Below are 18,919 nucleotides of genomic sequence, written 5' to 3'. Positions count from 1 at the left end.
TTGAATTGCCTAAATTGAAAATGAGATCTTCAAATGCACCCACAAGACCTCCGGAAATTTTGGATCGGTCGTGACGATTTTCAAAAAAAAGTCGATGAATAGTACCAACTACATTTGTACTAAAAATTTGCAAAACCTGGCAGCAAGGATTTTTCGCAAAAATATTGATTTTTGAGGGCCAAGATGAAATTTTCTGGAAAAACACAAAGAAGAATCCCCCCTCAAAATTGGGTTTTCTACGTGACTCAGAGGAAAAATAAAAATAAATAAATTGTGAAATACCCGAAATGCTCCTAGAACAATATATGGTAAAACTCCCTAAAAATGCTACTTAGAGTTTTTGTTTCATCAAGGAAGGTATTGTTTGCCAAAGTGAGCATGCAAGTGTATGTAATATAATAAAATAGATGTGCTACAATGGCCTATGGCCTCATTACAATACATTTATAACATTTGACATGTCAAACCTCCAAGTTAGAAAAATTACATTTCATAAACAAATCATGAACATGCTAACACTTGCATGTGAACAAGAATGCTTCTAAAGAAGCTCAACTCAGCAAATCACCCAAGCGATTGAAATCACCAATCTTGTATCCTGTACCTGAAATATGCCCTAGTATCGTAGGGGTGAGTAGCATAAAGCTACTTGTAGGAAATGAGCATGTATCGACCTACGTTTTACAAGTGTACATGATTTAATCATTGTGGTTCATTCCACCTAACGTCTATGTCAAAGGTGAGACTCAGGAAGCATCCTAGCTACCTAAGATCATTTCTATCATAAAACACATCATTTATGCAATTTCAACAACACAAGAGCATGCTACACATAGCAACAAGATATAACATGCTTACACAAAGCAACCAGATAGAAACATGCTTACACAAAGCAACCAGATAGAAACATGCTTACACAAAGCAACTAGATATAGATTCTCAAAGTTATCAACTTGAAATCTAAATGCTAAATCAACTAAATATAGCAATTTAGTATGGATGTACTTAACAACATTAAATCGCCACTAGCCAAAACCACAGTCACAACATAAACATGATTGATAACTTAGAATTGAATGCGAAAACAAATAGTGGAAGACTTGGACATCACGTCTCGGACTAAACCAAGAACAAATTGGTTATTCCGGGCATTAACCTACTAGGAAGACCACCCTAGTGCGCACTATCTCAATTAGGGAGAACTCATACCTCCCGCACTAAAGCCGAACTTTAGCCATATCACAGTAACAATGTCCCAAGACTCCAAAATAATCAAATAAGTTCATAACTTATATGTAATTTATATAATGCACTAAGTCACCTTCCATGCACAAGTAGATTATATCCACACAACACATGCTCTAAATCCACAACTACCATAGGATGACAATGTTGAATCTTTAAAGTGCGATTCGTTACACGCTATAACAATATAATCCAATATTGAAAACATAAACTCATAAATTCATTATAAGTCAAAAGTCATGCTTTAAACATACTATCAATGTCAAATACATAAGTTAATCAATAATACCATAGCAACGACATTTACTCTATAAACTAATTAAATTCCCAAGGTTTCAAATCTCAATTAAATGGCCTCCAATTAATACATGATAAACAATATAGCATGGTCATTACATATACCACATCAAAACTCGATTAGGCTATAAAAACAATAAAGTGGAATTTAATTAAATCATGATAATCAAATTTCTAACTTCTAAAACAATATCAAATGGTTCCAAATTAACATATGCTAGAACATAAGTCATAGTCATTGACAAATATCAAGTTAAACACTTAATTAGGCCAATGGAACCCTTAATTAGATTTTAATTAATCATTTTAATTAAAATCTCTAGATTTTCATACTTGTCAAAATGCTCTCAAATTAAAGTATGTTAAATAACATGCCAAGATATAATTTAAAAGCATATCACAAGTCAATTTCATACAAGGTACGACCATGGGATTTAATCTTTCACAAAAGATAAATATTAAATAAAATATGCAATTTTTATTCAATCAATACCAATTTAATATATGTTAACAAACATATTAAAACATGATTTTCTAGCATGCCACAATTCAAATCAAAGTTATATATCATCATGAATTTTAAATCTTATACAAAGAAATAAAAATTACCAACTTTCTAAATTTGATACGAGGCATACATATAAGTTGTATAATCATGAGAAACACTCAATACAACACATATAAATCCTAAAACATTTCCTACCTCAATTTGAGATGAAAATCTCAAAAGCCATCAAAATGGAACGGCTCCGAATCCGATGAAACTACTAGGTTTTGTCGGGGACAACGCCGTGAATATAACCCCCATGAAAGCCCCATCAAAATCATAACTTGACCTTAAAACCAAACTCAAAAAATGGTCAAAATTGAATTCTAATAAGGGGGAAAGGTAGAGCACGGCGAGGGGAACAACAAACGTTAAGGCCGAAGACTTTCCATTAAGGAAAAGTGAACCAAAAGAGGAGAGAGAAGATGGCAGCACCCCTTGGGCTGCCATGGGAGCTCCAGGTCGTGCATGAAGAGGGGAGAAGATTAAAAATGAAATATCTCACCCCCCTTTTATAGAAATCTCAAAAAGTGCTCCGAACGGGCCCCGCCGGGTCCGAAAAAGTAAAATTTGAGCAGACGCGCTCAAATGGCAAAACTTTGTGAACGAAAAAGATTCAAAATGATAGAATATGAACAACAGAAGAAACAGCATCAAAAACTGAGTCCCAAACAGAAAGTTATCCCCAAAACAAGTTTGGCGCTAACTGGGGCCAAAAACCCTGAAACTGGAAAATAATGAGCAAAAGGAATTTCTAAGAGTATATGACTCGACGAAAAGTGAAAATGAATCTCGTACGAGGATCTAGGCTCAAAACAAGGCATTTAGCAATAACTTTCGTTAATTGCACAATGGCCCCACCAAAAAGTGAAAACTGCACTAATAGCCCAGAATGAAAATATCTTCTAAAAATATTTTCTTAAAAATCCATGAAATAAAATATCTTCAAAAGATATTTACGAAAAATACCCCAAGAAAAGAAAATAATTTCAAAGAACTTTGCATCCATGCCCTTATGGACACCGGGAGAAACCAAAGTACTTTCTTGCAAAAGTAAAGATACGTATTTCGTGAAAACCACTCAAGATGGAGATACATGAAGTCAAAAACCAACTCTGAATACAAGAAGTGTGATTAGGCCAACAAAGTGTCAAATGGGGAAAAGACAAAATAGGGAAAAGGACAAAATAGGGAAAATGACGTAAAGTGAATAGTGTCAAAAAAAACGAAAAATGTGGAAACGACTCGGTCCTCAAAGGAAGTTGTCAATCCACAGAAAAGAGTCTCAGAAATCACTCCAGAGCACTCGAGACGACACTAAGCGAAGAGGAGTTGAACTCAGAAAGGAAAGACAACGGAAAAAAAATATCCGTGAAAATCTGGGTCATTACAACATTCCCATCTTAAAGGGATTTCGTCCCCGAAATCTAGTCCCAACCAAAACAAAAAGGCGAAACCAGGATAACTATGAAGTACATCTCCGAGTATCCCACACAATGCGATACAAAAGCAATCCCAAAGCTGAAAGATAACGCACAGACCAATGTCATTCGCACCCACATGCTAATGACAGGACAACCTCTCAAAAGGAAAGTGACTAAATGGCCACCCAACAAGTCAAAATTCACACATAGAACCCAAGGTGAGACAAAGGAACGGAAGACAACAACCGTAAACATCCCTCTAGATGAACCATCATACCGATCCAAAAACGACCACCAAAAGATCTCCAAGGTAACCACGTATCATATCAGGGTATCGAACAGGACTATGCGGCAGTACGAATAGCGACCAGAACCCGCCCACGATGTACTTAAATGTGTGGTAGTAATGACAGTGCCTAGTACCCGCCCACACTTACTCGTTAGTAAGGTAACATCGATGGCAACTAGTACTCGCCCACAACACACAACTTTGTACGGTTGTACGGTAGCATGGCAATATAAGGCACTAATTCATAACCTGCCCCCCACTAGGTCTACCCAAGAAACCTCTCGATACAAATGACATCAATGTCAAAAATGATCATTACCAAAAGCACTACGGAGACCAACATTTTGTGAGAGTTGAGATATGGTCCAAAGATGTCTGGCCAGACCATCCTAGCCAATCCCAAAACTTTGACAACAATGCCATAGGTACTGATATGCTTAAGGCCTTAAATCCTCAATACAACAAAACCAACATCTCCAATGTCTCAAAATACCCCTATTAACAACATTAATCAGGAATCCAAAACCTGACAAGTAAATCAAAACGAACCTCACAATAAGACATTTCATCGAAAGTTCTTCACATCTTCCTGAAACAGATCAACTACAAGATTACACCATAATCAAACATCAGATCCACATCCCTATCACGGATAACTAAATCCTCAAAATACAAATCCACCAAGTGGTACACACATCAAAATGCCAACAACTAAGGTCATAAGATGAATCTCTCAAAACCATGCTTGGCAACACCAAGCTAAATCAAAATTCCTCAATTTCTATCGATCCATAAATAACCACTGGAACTACGATTCCTCAAAACCATGCCTAGTTATAACTAGGACGAGAAACTCCACAACAAGCCATATCCAACAGCGATCCTCCAAAATTCTTCCTAAGAGTCAACCACATTAAGGCCTCTAAAATGAAAATAAGTCTCCGGAAGACATTCTCAAAAGTGCATCGAGCTCACCTCATGAATCAAACAAATCCTCAATGATATGGACATAAGTCTCCGTAAAATGACCTCACACCAATCAACTCACTCTGAGCACCACAACCGTCAATAACCATGGCAAAAACTCCCCAAGGGAAAATACGAAAGAAAGGAAACCACTAGTCCTAAGAAGGACAACACCACGAATCCATCTCTGAAATGGAAGACAACAAGGTCAAAGACTTCACTCCCTACATGGAAGTAAGTCGACCAAAATCCTATCAAATCCTCACCAAGGACTCTAAACAACGATAGTGATCCTTACGGACCAACCAACCAAGAACTGTGCACAACGCAACGAAAAGAAGAGACTCATTCCTTGTAAAGTCCTTAACACGAACCAAGAAAAGAGAAGAAACCCTATCCTCCTACAAGTGTCGATATGACAACCACGAAAATGGAGCATCCTTCCCACCTTAGGGAAATGGACAGCTCAAGACAAAACAGATGTGACAACTCCTCTACAAGGAATCTCACAGCGAAACCCTTACGGAAACCCACATACACTCCACGTGCAACCGAGGGAAAACAAAAGGGAAAACCAACCCTGAAAATCATGCATATAACAAGGAATGTAACTACTAGAAGGAAAATCTATTCACATAGATAAAAATCAAAGGTACATGTAACACGTCTCCACGTAAGCACAAAAGCATGTCACTAAAGCGCATTAACAACATGGCGTCTCTAAGCATATAAAGAAGGCATGCTAATGCCACACGACAAGAAGGTAAATGTGGATAGACCTCCACCTACTCAGGGATCACAATATCATGTATCAAATTACTAACTTAGTAGAAAATGAAACTGCAGAAGATTAAAAAAAAACAATACAATAATGAACCCTATGGACATCGTGTCCTAGAGTGCCTAGGTAAAAAGGAAAACAATTCCTAGCCATCAACTGTCTCTAAAAATCAGTGCGACAATAACCTGTCTCCAAACAAACTGGAGCCTTTACCACAATGGTAAGACTCTAACAATCCATCTTCAAAACTAGAGGCGACACTACAAGTGACACTAACAATGCAGTGCTCTCACTCTACCCGAAGGATCAATCAATCGACTTGATCCCAAAAGCGCCATCACGCAAGAACTCCTCAAAGAAAATGGAAACTACAGCCATACCAACAACAACCAAATCAATCACTACGACTGATCCTCAAAACAAACACCATCATCATCGATTAAAAGGACAACACCTATCAAAACAAAATCGACACTGATTCCATCTAAACTACACATATAGCATGCCAGTACGGTAGCATGACAGTGCCATGCACCCGCCCATAACATACCCGCCCACGAAAAACGCAAGTTCCAGAGGAATCATCCTAAACAATCAAGGATCCTAAGAGGTCCATAACCTCATAATGGCCCCAAACCAACAAATCCAGCACTATGGTAACGCCAAATAACTCATCTCACGAGAGTCTAAAAAAAAGGTGACCATCCACCTACCTTAAAAAGGTCGACAACAACTTATGCTACCATGAAACTATGACTACAATCACCATCAACCTCAATTCGTGCCTCAATGACCAATCCCGTGTCATGCCAAATATGCAACACAATTATGCCTATACAATTCTAATCTAGCATACGTCACATGTCATACTCTTTACATTAGAATAAAATAATGCTAAACGAACGGCATACAACATGTAGCAAGTAAGCACATAAACATGTTATTAACCAAAACATGTTATCATAAATCATATAAACACATAGAGCATGGCAACAAAAGCATGATATGCACCCAAAACCCGTCATCCTAAGGTTTTCGAACCTAGGAGCTCTAATACCACTTGTGACGACCCAAGATTTGTAAACCCGGTGCGTCGGTGATGACCAAAAGATGACCCGATAATGGATCCGAAATACGGAAGCGAAAGGTGAAGCAATGGTCTCTAGAGATACAATGCATCTCTAAGACACCAATGTGACCCTCAATGAGGTCATGGAACCGAAAGGAAACAAATGCAGAAGTGTCATTTCAAAAACAGACAAAAAGAACCTAGGGGCAAAATGGTCATTTTGTAAAAAGTGGATTCAGGTGCTATTGAGCACACAGCTGGAAAGACAATGACAAATTAGTCAAGTTCAAAAAAAAGTTTACTCAATTTGAAGTCCGGACGGGGAAGAAAGGTCAAAAACAAAAATGATGTCGTAGCGGCCCGACGAAGACAACCCACCATTGCTGCAACTGAGAGTAAAAACGGGTATCTAAACAGACTTTTTTTAAAAAACTCAAAGAAGAAACCCCCCCTAAAATCAAGTTTCCTACCCTGTTCATAGACAGAAACAAAAAAATGCATTGTAAAATGCCCGGAATGCCCCCAAGAAAATCAGGTCAAGAGGAAAAAAAACTAATCCGAACTACTGCCAAGTTTTGGAAATAGGGCTTCGGGAGATTTTTAAATTGCCTAAATTGAAAATGGGATCTTAAAATGCACCCACAAGACCTCTAGAAGTTTCGGATCGGTCGTGACGATTTTCCAAAATAAGTCGATAAATAGTACCAACTACATTTGTACTAGAAATTTGCAAAACCTGGCAACAAGGATTTTTCGGAAAAATATTAATTTTTGAGGGCCAAGATGATGTTTTCTGGAAAAATACAAAGAAGAAACCCCCCTCAAAATTGGGTTTTTTACGTGACTCGATTGGAAAAAAAAAATGCATTGTGAAATACCCGAAATGCCCTTAGAACAGAATAGGGTAAAATTCCCTAAAAATGCTACTTAGAGTTTTTGTTTCATCGAGGAAGGTATTGTTTGCCAAAGTGAGCATGCAAGTGTATGTAATATAATAAAATAGATGTGCTACAATGGCCTATGGCCTCATTATAATACATTTACAACATTTGACATGTCAAACCTCCAAGTTAGAAAAATTACATTTCATAAACAAATCATGAACATGCTAACACTTGCATGTGAACAAGAATGCTTCTGAAGAAGCTCAACTCAGCAAATCACCCAAGCAATTGAAATCTCCAATCTTATATCCTGTACCTGAATATGCCCCAGTATCATAGGGGTGAGTAACATAAAGCTACTCGTAGGAAATGAGCATGCATCGACCTACGTTTTACAAATGTACATGATTTAATTATTGTGGTTCATTCCACCTAACGTCTATGTCAAAGGTGAGACTCAGGAAGCATCCTACCTACCTAAGATCATTTCTATCATAAAACACATCCTTTATGCAATTTCAACAGCATAAGAGCATGCTACACATAGCAACAAGATGTAGCATGCTTACACAAAGCAACTAGTTAGAAACATACTTACACAAAGCAACCAAATAGAAACATGCTTACACAAAGCAACTAGATATAGATTCTCAAAGTTATCAACTTGAAATCTAAATGCTAAATCAACTAAATATAGCAATTTAGTATGGATGTACTTAACAACATCAAATCGCTAATAGCCAAAACCACAGTCACAATATAAACATGATTGATAACTTGGAATTGAATGCGAAAACAAATAGTGGAAGACTTGGACATCACGTCTCGGACTAAACCAAGAACAAATTAGTTATTCCGGGCATTAACCCGCTGGGAAGACTACCCTAGTGCGCACTATCTCAATTGGGGATAACTCATACCTCCCGTACTAAAGCCGAACTTTAGCCATATCACAGTAACAATGTCCCAAGACTCCAAAATAATCAAATAAGTTCACAACTTATACGTAATTTATATAATGCACTAAGTCAACTTCCATGCACAAGTAGATTGTATCTACACAACACATGCTCTAAATCCACAACTACTATAGGATGACAATATCGAATCTTCAAAGTGCGATTTGTTACACACTATAACAATATAACCCAATATTGAAAACATAAACTCATAAATCCATTATAAGTCAAAAGTCATGCTTTAAACATACTATCAATGTCAAATACATGAGTTAATCAGTAATACCATAGCAATGGAATTTAATCTATAAACTAATTAAATTCCCTAGGTTTAAGATCTCAATCAAATGGCCTCCAATTAATACATGATAAACAATATAGCATGGTCATTACATACACCACATCAAAACTCGATTAGGCCATAAGAACAATAAAGTGAAATTTAATTAAATCATGATAATCAAATCCCTAACTTCTAAAACAACATCAAATGGTTCCAAATTAACATATGCTAGAACATAAATCATAGTCATCATAAATATCAAGTTAAACACTTAATTAGGCCAATGGAACCCTTAATTAAAGCATACTTGTCCAAATGCTCTCAAATTAAAGTATGTTAAACAACATGCCAAGACATAATTTAAAAGCATATCACAAGTCAATTTCATGCAAAGTATGGCCATGGGATTTAATCTTTCACAAAAGATAAATATTAAATAAAATATACAATTTTTATTCAATCAATACCAATTTAATATATGTTAACAAACATATTAAAACATGATTTTCTAACATGCCACAATTCAAATCAAAGTTATATATCATCATGCATTTTAAATCTTATACAAAGAAATAAAAATTACCAACTTTCTAAATTTGATACAAGGCATACATATAAGTTGTATAATCATGAGAAACACTCAATACAATACATATAAATCCTAAAACATTTCCTACCTCAATTTGAGATGAAAATCTCAAAAGCCATCAAAATGGAACGGCTCCGAATTCGATGAAACTACTAGTTTTGTCGGGGACAACGCCGTGAATATAACCCCCATGAAATCCCCATCAAAATCATAACTTGACCTCAAAACCAAACTCAAAAAATGGTCAAAACTGAATTCTAATAAGGGGGAAAGGTAGAGCACGGCGAGGGGAACAACAAACGTTAAGGCCGAAGACTTTCCATTAAGGAAAAGTGAACCAAAAGAGGAGAGAGAATATGGCAGCACCCCTTGGGCTGTCATGGGAGCTCCAGGTCGTGCATGAAGAGGGGAGAAGATGAAAAATGAAATATCTCACCCCCCTTTTATAGAAATCTCAAAAAGTGCTCCGAACAGGCCTGCCGGTTCCGAAAAAGTAAAATTTGAACAGACGCGCTCAAATGGCAAAACTTTGTGAACGAAAAAGATTCAAAATGATATAATATGAACAACAAAAGAAACAACATCGAAAACTGAATCCCGAGTAGAAAGTTATGCCCAAAACAAGTTTGGCCCTAATCGGGGCCAAAAACCCTGAAACTGGAAAACAATGAGCAGAAGGAATTTCTAAGAGTACACAACTCGACGAAAAGTGAAAATGAATCACGTACGAGTATCTAGACTCAAAATAAAGTATTTAGCAATAACTTTCATTAATTGCACAATGGCCCCTCCAAAAAGTGAAAACTACACTAATGGCCCAGAATGAAAATATCTTCCAAAAATATTTTCTTAAAAATCACTGAAATAAAATATCTTCAAAAGATATTTATGAAAAACACCCCAAGAAAAGAAAATAATTTCAAGGAACTTTGCATCCATGCACTTATGAACACCGGGAGCAACCAGAGTACTTTCTTACAAAAGTAAAGAAACGTATTTCGTGAAAACCACTCAAGATGGAGATACATGAAGTCAAAAACCAACTCCGAACATAAGAAGTGTGGTTACGCCAACAAAGTGTCAAACGGGGAAAAGATAAAATAGGAAAATTGACGAAATAGGGAAAATGACGAAAAGTGAATAGTGTGGAAAAAACGAAAAGTGTAAAAACGACTCGGTCATCAAAAGAAGTTGTCAATCCACAGAAAAGAGTTTCGGAAATCACTCCAGAGCACTCGAGATGACACTAAGCAAAGAGGAACTGAACTCAGAAAGGAAAGACAACGGAAAAAAAATATCCGTGAAAATTCGAATCATTACATATATGATCCAAATACGTACCAGTACCAACTCTTTTAAAAGCCATTACCAAAAGTACCTCCCCTACCTTACTTATGGTGGACCTTGCATCTTGGTCTTCCTCCTGCTCCTTCCCCAACAACGTACTCAAATTCCAAACTATCACATGCATCTATAATACAAGGAATGGATGACTTTTCAAACTCATCATTTTTCATGACCCAAAAGCATTTCAAGTACCTTACTCATGGTGGGTCTTGCATTTTTGTCTTCCTCTGCACATTTCAAAGCCACTCTAACCAGAAGTTCCATCTTATTTTTGTCATATTCACCATCCATGGCAGTGTCTATGATTTCTTCGATCCATAATCCATTTCCTGTAGGTTCATTCACCTTCTCTCTCACCCATGTGACCAACCTTCTCTGCTCCATCCCCCCATTATCATCCATGGCATGGACAGTACCAGTCGGGCTTCTTCCGGTTATCATCTCCAACACGACAACACCATAGCTGTAGACATCAACTTTGGATGTGATGGGAAGATTATAAACCCATTCTGGAGCCATGTAACCTCTAGTTCCTCTTATCCTAGAGAAGCTAGAATTACCAATGCTACCTCTGTTGAAGAGTTTAGACAGCCCAAAATCTGCTACTTTGGGTTCGTAATTCGAGTCCAAGAGTATGTTCTGAGGCTTTACATCACAGTGTAAAACCCACTCCAAGCATTCTTCATGTAAATAAGCTAGGCCTTTTGCAGTACCCAAAGCAATTTCAAACCTCTTCTTCCAATCAAGTGTGTTGGAAGTTATGTTTTCTGCTAAAGAACCATGCTCCATGTATTCATACACCAAAAGCCTGTGCTTTCCCTCCACACAATAACCCCATGTCTCTATCAGGTTCATGTGATTAAGCCTCCCAATAGTGCTTACTTCTGCTAAGAATTCTTCTTCGCCCTGATTGGCTTTCGTAAGACGCTTGATTGCTGCAACTCTATTGTCAGACAAAGTACCTTTATACACAACACCACTGCCTCCTCTCCCATTCTCTATGCTGAAATTGCACGTCGCCTTCTTAAGCTCAGCATATGTGTATTTTCTGAATCCAGTTCCTACTTGGAGGTAACCTTTCTCAGTTGCACGAGAGCCTTGACGGTTTCTATACAAGACATACAGCACAAACAAGAAACCAATGATCTCAACTCCTCCACATCCACAGGCGAACCAAAGCATGAACTTCACCGTTCTGCTTTCTTGCTTCTTCTTGTAATTTCTGTAAAGGAGTGTTGTAACTTGTTGCGAGCAATCTAATTGGAATTCTTGAGCGGGCTTATCATAAGAGGAGAGATTAGATTTGGGCAGTTTTATGTACATGGTATGTACATCTCCCTGTGTGCCATCGAGCAACAGAGCCTTGGTGTAACAAAGATAGTAACCACTATATATGTCATATTTGAATTGAAACCCTTTGCAATTGCAATCCTTGGAACACTTCTCTTTACACCTCTCGAAGGTTTGATTTTTGTACATGGTACCCCGGCCATAGAAATCAAGATGAGGAAGTTTGATGAAACCAGCCTCCTCATCGCACGAGAGATTGAAATATGGTTCACAACCATAAGACCAATCTGTGTGATTTTTCATCTTGAATCCCGGTATGCAATTGCATCTCCTACCTTTACGATGAGAAGTGCACACACTGTTGGGCCCACAAATGCCATGAATGGTGCATGGGTTGGACATGGCTTGCCATGTAACAACCCAAGCTCCCTCATTTAGACTATACAATCTAAAGTTGCCATCAACATCAACAGTCAATCTTCTCTTAGGCCCTGTGCCCAAATCTGCAGCCGAGAACTTGAAAGTATCAGATGACGTGAAATGGCCAGAGGGATCGAGTACTGCAAGTCTACTGTTGTTGTACGTGATCCTTCCACTATCCCATGCTTGCAACCACGGGTAAGGCCAATAAAAGCTGGAGATTTCACGATCATCAAATTGGAGGCGGAGCACGTTGTCAACATCGAAATAGAGATTGTAGAAACCGGAAGAGTAATTGCTTTGGCTTCTTGATGAAACAAGCATTGTGTTTTGGGTGAGTGGTTGTAGAGGAAGTAGAGTATCCGTTGGTGAATCAAAGCTTTGCCAAAGAATTTTACCCTCCAAAGTATGAAGAGCAAGATTACCAGTATCATAAAGTTCCAGCTGCACGAAAGAAGTCGTCGTGGTGTCGGTCGCCCAAATAAGACGATCAGCATCTGTCAAGATAATATTACCAGTTTTTAGCAGGGAGAGCTTTGAGCGTCTTCCATTAACAGGTATGTCTCGATTGGCCATCCAAACCACTGTGTGACTTCCATCATTCAATGATTGACTGTACCATATTGCAAAGCAATATGTGTTGTTGCCTACCAGATAAAATCCCGAGGAGAACACGCCGTTTGGTGAAATTAGAACCTTATTTGGTTTCTCCACAAACAGGGATGAGCCTTTGGTTATTGAAAGAAGTGTTGAAGATGAAAATGGTGAAGATAGGAGCAGAGAAATGACAATGAATAAAAATGGAGCACACATGATGGCTTTAGCTGCTTAGAGTTGTATGCAAGTTATGATTAGCTGTTGAAGGCGGATGTGTTAATATATACAATAGATACGGACAATACTCACATGGATGTGGAAGAGTTTACACTGCTCATTAACATGCCTTGTACCTTGTTAGACATGTATGTACTGTTGACCAAGTCCAATAATTTTTTTTTTTTTTTTGGTTGTTGAGGTAGTAATTTGGGTCATTGTATTAAATTCTATCATGTCCATCATTTTATAAATATTGGTAGTGCGTAAGTTTATAAATATTGGTAGTGCGTAAGTTTGAACCCTTAGATGAAGAGTAACAGAGCAATAGTAATGTTGATGAGAATTGCATAAAGTCACCATTTTAATGGGTGTATGCTCATTTAAGTCTTAAAAGAGTTTGCTATTGAGTTCTTTGACAAAAACACTTTGAAAATATAACAATGTCTGAATTTATGCAATACTAAAAAAATCTCTTACTCTATTGATATTATTATAATTAGGGTTGTACAAAAATCAATTAAACTGATAAATCAGACTGGACTTGTAAGTTTGGTTCAGTCTTTTCACGATTAATTTTTGTTTTGGTTCCAAAAATATGGAACTGTTATAAATGGTTAAGTTACGATTTGAATTTCTACAAGACCGAACCGAATCGAACCGTTTTATAATTCTTTATATATTTATATATTTTATTTTATATAAATAAAAGAATAATAAAATTAGTCTTTTAACAACTCAATTATATATCATAATTAATATATAATAAAAATATATATTATAATAGAAAATTATATTATATATAATATATATTTTTAATTATATATATATATATATATATATATATATATTAGATTGAATTATAAAAAAATCCTAAAACCGTGGAATTGAACCGAACCAAAATATTCTGAATTGAATTGAATCGTGGAATTGAAATGGTTCAGTTCGGTTCCATTAGTTTCACAGTTCGCTTTGGTTCTAATTTTTATGAAACCACTAAGAGCAATTTGGTTCCAAAATATTCTGAAACTAGTCCAATCCAAACAGTGTGCGCCCCTAATTATAAAGACAATCATATATATATATATATATATATATATATATATACTATTATTAAAAGTACACAGAGTTTCAGTAATTATTTATAAATATAAAAATTATTTATTAACTAATATAAAAAGAGTTTTTAAAAAAGTTTTTATAAAACTCTAATACAAATTACCTATGAATTATGAGTTTTTACTTTTTCAATTAAAATAAGGTGTTTAGAAGAACTCGAATTACTTATTTTATTTTGTAAATTGTTATTATTATTTAATCTTGTAATCTATTTATCTTAATTAATACATCAGTGTGAATATTTCAAAAAAAAATTTAATTATCAGTTGGCAAAATAAATATTTAATTACTTTGTTGAATATTAATTTTAAATTAAATTAAATTTTACTCACTTTGCAATTTACTGATATATAAGAGAGGATAGAATAATATAACCGGAACTCAGCCACCTTATTTATAGAGTAACAAAGGGTTACAAATTCAAACTTAAAAAAGTGTGACTGTTAAATTCTAACTAAAAAATACGTGACTGGTGTGAACGATGATTCAAATTCAGAAGATATTTTCGAGAGGCATGATTCTTATTATGAAGAGTCAAAAATAGTAGGTGACCATTCATTGAGTGGGCCTACTGGGTGTCAGAATCAATGTGCCGGTCTTTAGTCTCACTCAAATTGAGGCCTCAATAGCTATTTGATGTTAACTAAAATGTCTTTTTATATAAGATATTTTGAAATAGAACCATAACCCCCATTTTTTTTTTTTGACGGAAAAAAAAAAAAATCTCACACAAGAAACTCGTATCTACGGAGGACCCCCACAAAAGAAACTAAAGAGCCTAGGTTGGGTTGCAAGAAATTTATTTTTATTTTAGTAATATTATTATGAGGTCATTCATATAAGATTTTTTATGAATCCTTTGTTTTTTTTTGTTTTTTTTTTTTGGGTCTTGTCATGACTAAAAGGAATAGGACTACTTAGAAGTGGACTAAATGAGGATTATATAATTAAAATTTTGGTCAAAAATTCATTAATAGTAAATTACACAAGTCCGTAAAAAATTTACACTCTTTTTCTTATCTAAATTATATTATTAACTTTGACCAATTTGACTTGTGTGATTGTAACAACTCAGCTTCTCATGGATCCGGATCATTAAACGGGTCCTTACCCAACCCAAAAACATCCGAAGGTAATACGGTCATTTCACGTTAAATTTAAATATCAAGGTCCAAAAGGGTAAAATGGTAAATTACTACAAATCAATAATTTGAGACTCAAAGGGTATAACATTCATTTGCCGCATCACATAATAAATAAAATAAGGTTCAGGGCAATACAATCCTTTCGGGGTTAAAAATATTAGTATGGCATTTTAGTGGGTCATAAAATAATTACGTGTAATTTCACTTAGTGCCAAAGTGTAATTTTGGAAAAACTAAACACATAATTAAGTGACATAAACTGGTCCCCACCATACGTCGACTGGTTTGGGTTATGAACAGTGGGAAAACTCACTGCCGAGATACCAGTCGACGTATGGAAGCTATACGTCGACTGGTTTGGGACATGATACTGGTCGACGTATGGGATGCCATACATCGACTGGTTTGGAACGTAGGCAACAATGACCCACTGTGAAGATACCGGTCAACGTTTGGGACGCCATACGTTGACCGGTTCTGGGAAATCTTCACTTCCACTTCCCACTGTCTTGCGTAACCCACGTACACCAACTTTTGATAATTCAAACACCCACGCCACTACACTTACGTGTAATTTTAAATACATTTCAACAATAAATTCAATAACAATAACAACGTTATTAACGTAATTCACCACACGTCACCAAAATACACTAAAGGATTTAGTGTAATTAAAAATTAATTACATTTTGTCGATGGCCATGAATAGAAACTTATTTACATTCCCAAAACTACAATTATACATGAAATGGCCAAATACAAAATAGCAAAAAAATATCTTCTAACAACTTTCAAGCTTGCGGAGGATTTTCATCCGCCATTCCCTTGCCGTGACCTGAAAAAAATAATAATATAATGGGGTGAGCAATTTGCTCAGTAGGTGACGCCTAAGACGCATCTCATGAGACCCTGTGAATCCAAAACAAAGAATAGGCCAATAGGAGTTGGGGTCATGCAACATGGGGGAGAATACAACATGGTTATCAATCTCAACACAATTACTAGGATGCAATGGAAATGCAATGGAGATGCAATGCATGTCAATGTCGCTCCCCATTTTCACAATTCAATCATCGCTTTCAAACTGTTAATACAGCCCGCCCTTTAGTGACCCCGCAGTGACACGAGAGGAGGATTAGCTAGTGTCCCTGACCCTTGATACCCCCGCGGTGTCATTATGGGGCCCAACTAGCTCAACCACGCTAGGGCGACTCCCTAATCCCCTCTAGGCTATATTAACCTCTGGCCCTTTGGTATCCCCGCGGTGACCGGGTTTTTCGAAACACTTTCATTAAACTTTCTTTCCCAAAACTCCCCATTTTCATTTCAAAAACGATTTATTCCCTTCATGGAACCCAATGGTGTACATGCATGTCTCATGATCTCAATATTATGAAAATGAGGAATTTAACACAGCACAAGTAAACATGTTCTCATGCTTCTAATATTTAAACCATAATTGGATTATTACAAAATACAATAGGGTATACTTTCATACACCATTCATAGCATGTGAACAATACAATAGGCATAACTCAAAATATAAGCATGCTTTTCAAATAGTGCAATCAAAACAAGCCTTCACATATTCACATATAAACATTCAAGACATTTTTAGGCTACAATTAACACAAATAAGCATGCTATAACACAATTCAAGTAAATTAATTCACAAAGGCGCATGAATAATGTGAATTAGGAAGCCCCTACCTCAAGATTGCACAAAACCCTTAAAATGATCAAGAATTTCGAAATTCAAGGGAAGCACCAAAGCTGAAATTGATGGTACTCACGCGTAGAACTCGTCGTACTCTCCATTTTGCCTCAAACGGCTCTTAAAAACTCCAAGAATTGAAGAAGTTACTAAGATCCAAAGTTTGTTTCTCAAATGGAAGCTACGGGAGAGAAGAAAGCTACAGGAGAGAGGAATGAGAATGCAGAAATGTGGTCTCTAGACCACTTTGTGGTTAATGGTGGGTCCCACCAATTTCTTTTCTTTTCCCTTTTTCTTTTCATTTCAATTTGCACTACACATTAAAATACATGCACCACTAAGGAAACACCACATAATCATATAAATTAAAATACACAAAATACAATTGGACCCCACCATAATCTCGTACGCAAAACGTGTAAAAAAAAAAAAATTCCCTTGCGACGACAAAATTCCGAAAAAAAGAAAAATGCAAAAAATCGAAAACGTTACAGTGATCTACTGTAAATTAATTTTTAACTATAAAATCTTTGTTTAGTCATCTTTTAAGTAGTTGTATTCGTGCCTCAAAATTTATACATGACAAATATAAAAGGAAAGCTTATGAGAAATCTCATGAGGAGATCTCGTAGTAGCATTACTTTTCTCCTTTTTTTTTTTTTTTTTTTTTTTTTTTTTTTTTTTGGTCTTGTCTTGACAAGTAATTTATACACCCACTCTATTCCTATGTCTTCACGAATACTCGAGCCTTCACTCTTGAGAGGTCAATCTTGTGAGGCAGAGAGGACGGGACTAGGTTGTAGTCATTGGTGGCGAGACAGGAATTGTGTTTGGCTTGTATCTGTTTTTGGAGGGCTGTCTTTTATATTTCTATAAAGATAGAATTGGTTAGTTGACTCTATTAACAGATGTATTGGAAGTCCAAACGAAAATTTTCATCTGAACAATCAATACATGTCTTTAGTAAAACTTGAACTCTCAACATTTCTTTTAGGAAGGTGGAGGATGCTACTATTCTAAAGATATGATAAAAAAGGAGGACATAATAGGAAAACAAAAATTTGTGAGAATTCTCCCCATGTTAGAACTTAGATGTTGAAAAAAAAATAATAATAATAATAATCTTTGACTTTGAGTATCATCAATTGAACCAGTCTAAGCCAAAAAGATGAGTAGAGTGTAAGCTCAATAGCCAAAGTTGATTTTTTGCATGATGATAGAATTTGGTTGAGTAATACCAAAGTTGAAAATAGTACTCCGTATCAAGAGAACATTCAACTTTTTTTTTTCAAAAAAATCCGAAGCAGCCATCAACACATAATTCAAGAGGAGATACATCCAAGCAATACTATAGTTGATGAGGACGAGTCATAGTTCAAGAGGAGAAGTTGAGTTTGTTAACTTGAGTTGTGACTGTACCATATTGCAAAACAATATGTGTTGCTGCCCACCAGATAAAATCCGGAGGAGAACACGCTGTTTGGTGAAATTAGAACCTTATTTGGTTTCTCCACAAACAGGGATGGGCCTTTCTTATTGCAAGAAGTGTTGAAGATGAAAATGGTGAAGATAGGAGCAGAGAGAAATTACGATGAATAAAAATGGAGCACACATGATGGCTTTAGCTGCTTAGAGTTGTATGCAAGTTATAATTAGCTCGTTGAAGGCGGATGCGTTTAATATATATAATAGATACGTACAATACTCACATGGATGTGGAGGAGTTTACACTGCTCAT

At 36.2% G+C, this 18,919-nt stretch overlaps 1 protein-coding gene and 1 long non-coding RNA gene across 4 annotated transcripts; both read right to left on the bottom strand.

The window, feature by feature from the left end:
* Positions 1-583: 583 nt before the first annotated feature.
* LOC132273974 (putative receptor protein kinase ZmPK1) lies at positions 584-13,385 on the bottom strand. Of its 3 annotated transcripts, none has more exons than XR_009470311.1 (2): positions 10,721-13,385; positions 584-604 (listed from the first exon to the last, which is right to left on the bottom strand). XR_009470311.1 is itself a non-coding variant. In XM_059775100.1 (1 exon), the coding sequence occupies exon 1, from the start codon at positions 13,201-13,203 to the stop codon at positions 10,840-10,842; it is 2,364 nt and encodes a 787-aa protein (XP_059631083.1). In that variant the 5' UTR covers positions 13,204-13,385; the 3' UTR covers positions 10,237-10,839. The 3 variants fall into 3 exon arrangements, 1 of the variants encoding a protein (XP_059631083.1); XR_009470310.1 differs by lacking the exon at positions 584-604 and adding an exon at positions 7,494-7,818; XM_059775100.1 differs by lacking the exon at positions 584-604 and having other exon boundaries at positions 10,237-13,385.
* A 2,685-nt stretch (positions 13,386-16,070) lies between these two features.
* Positions 16,071-17,348, bottom strand: LOC132273293 (uncharacterized). The gene is made up of 2 exons (XR_009470072.1): positions 17,178-17,348; positions 16,071-16,302 (listed from the first exon to the last, which is right to left on the bottom strand). It is a non-coding gene; the product is annotated as an uncharacterized LOC132273293 (long non-coding RNA).
* Between the last annotated feature and the right edge of the window lie 1,571 nt (positions 17,349-18,919).

The sequence above is a fragment of the Cornus florida genome, unplaced genomic scaffold (genome assembly GCF_030987335.1).
Source record: "Cornus florida cultivar Cherokee Brave unplaced genomic scaffold, ASM3098733v1 CherokeeBrave_3.0.0_Hap2_Chr09, whole genome shotgun sequence".
NCBI classification, from domain to species: Eukaryota; Viridiplantae; Streptophyta; class Magnoliopsida; order Cornales; family Cornaceae; genus Cornus; species Cornus florida.
The sequence above is the reverse complement of the archived record's forward strand: the minus strand, read 5'-3'. Positions and strand labels throughout refer to the sequence as shown.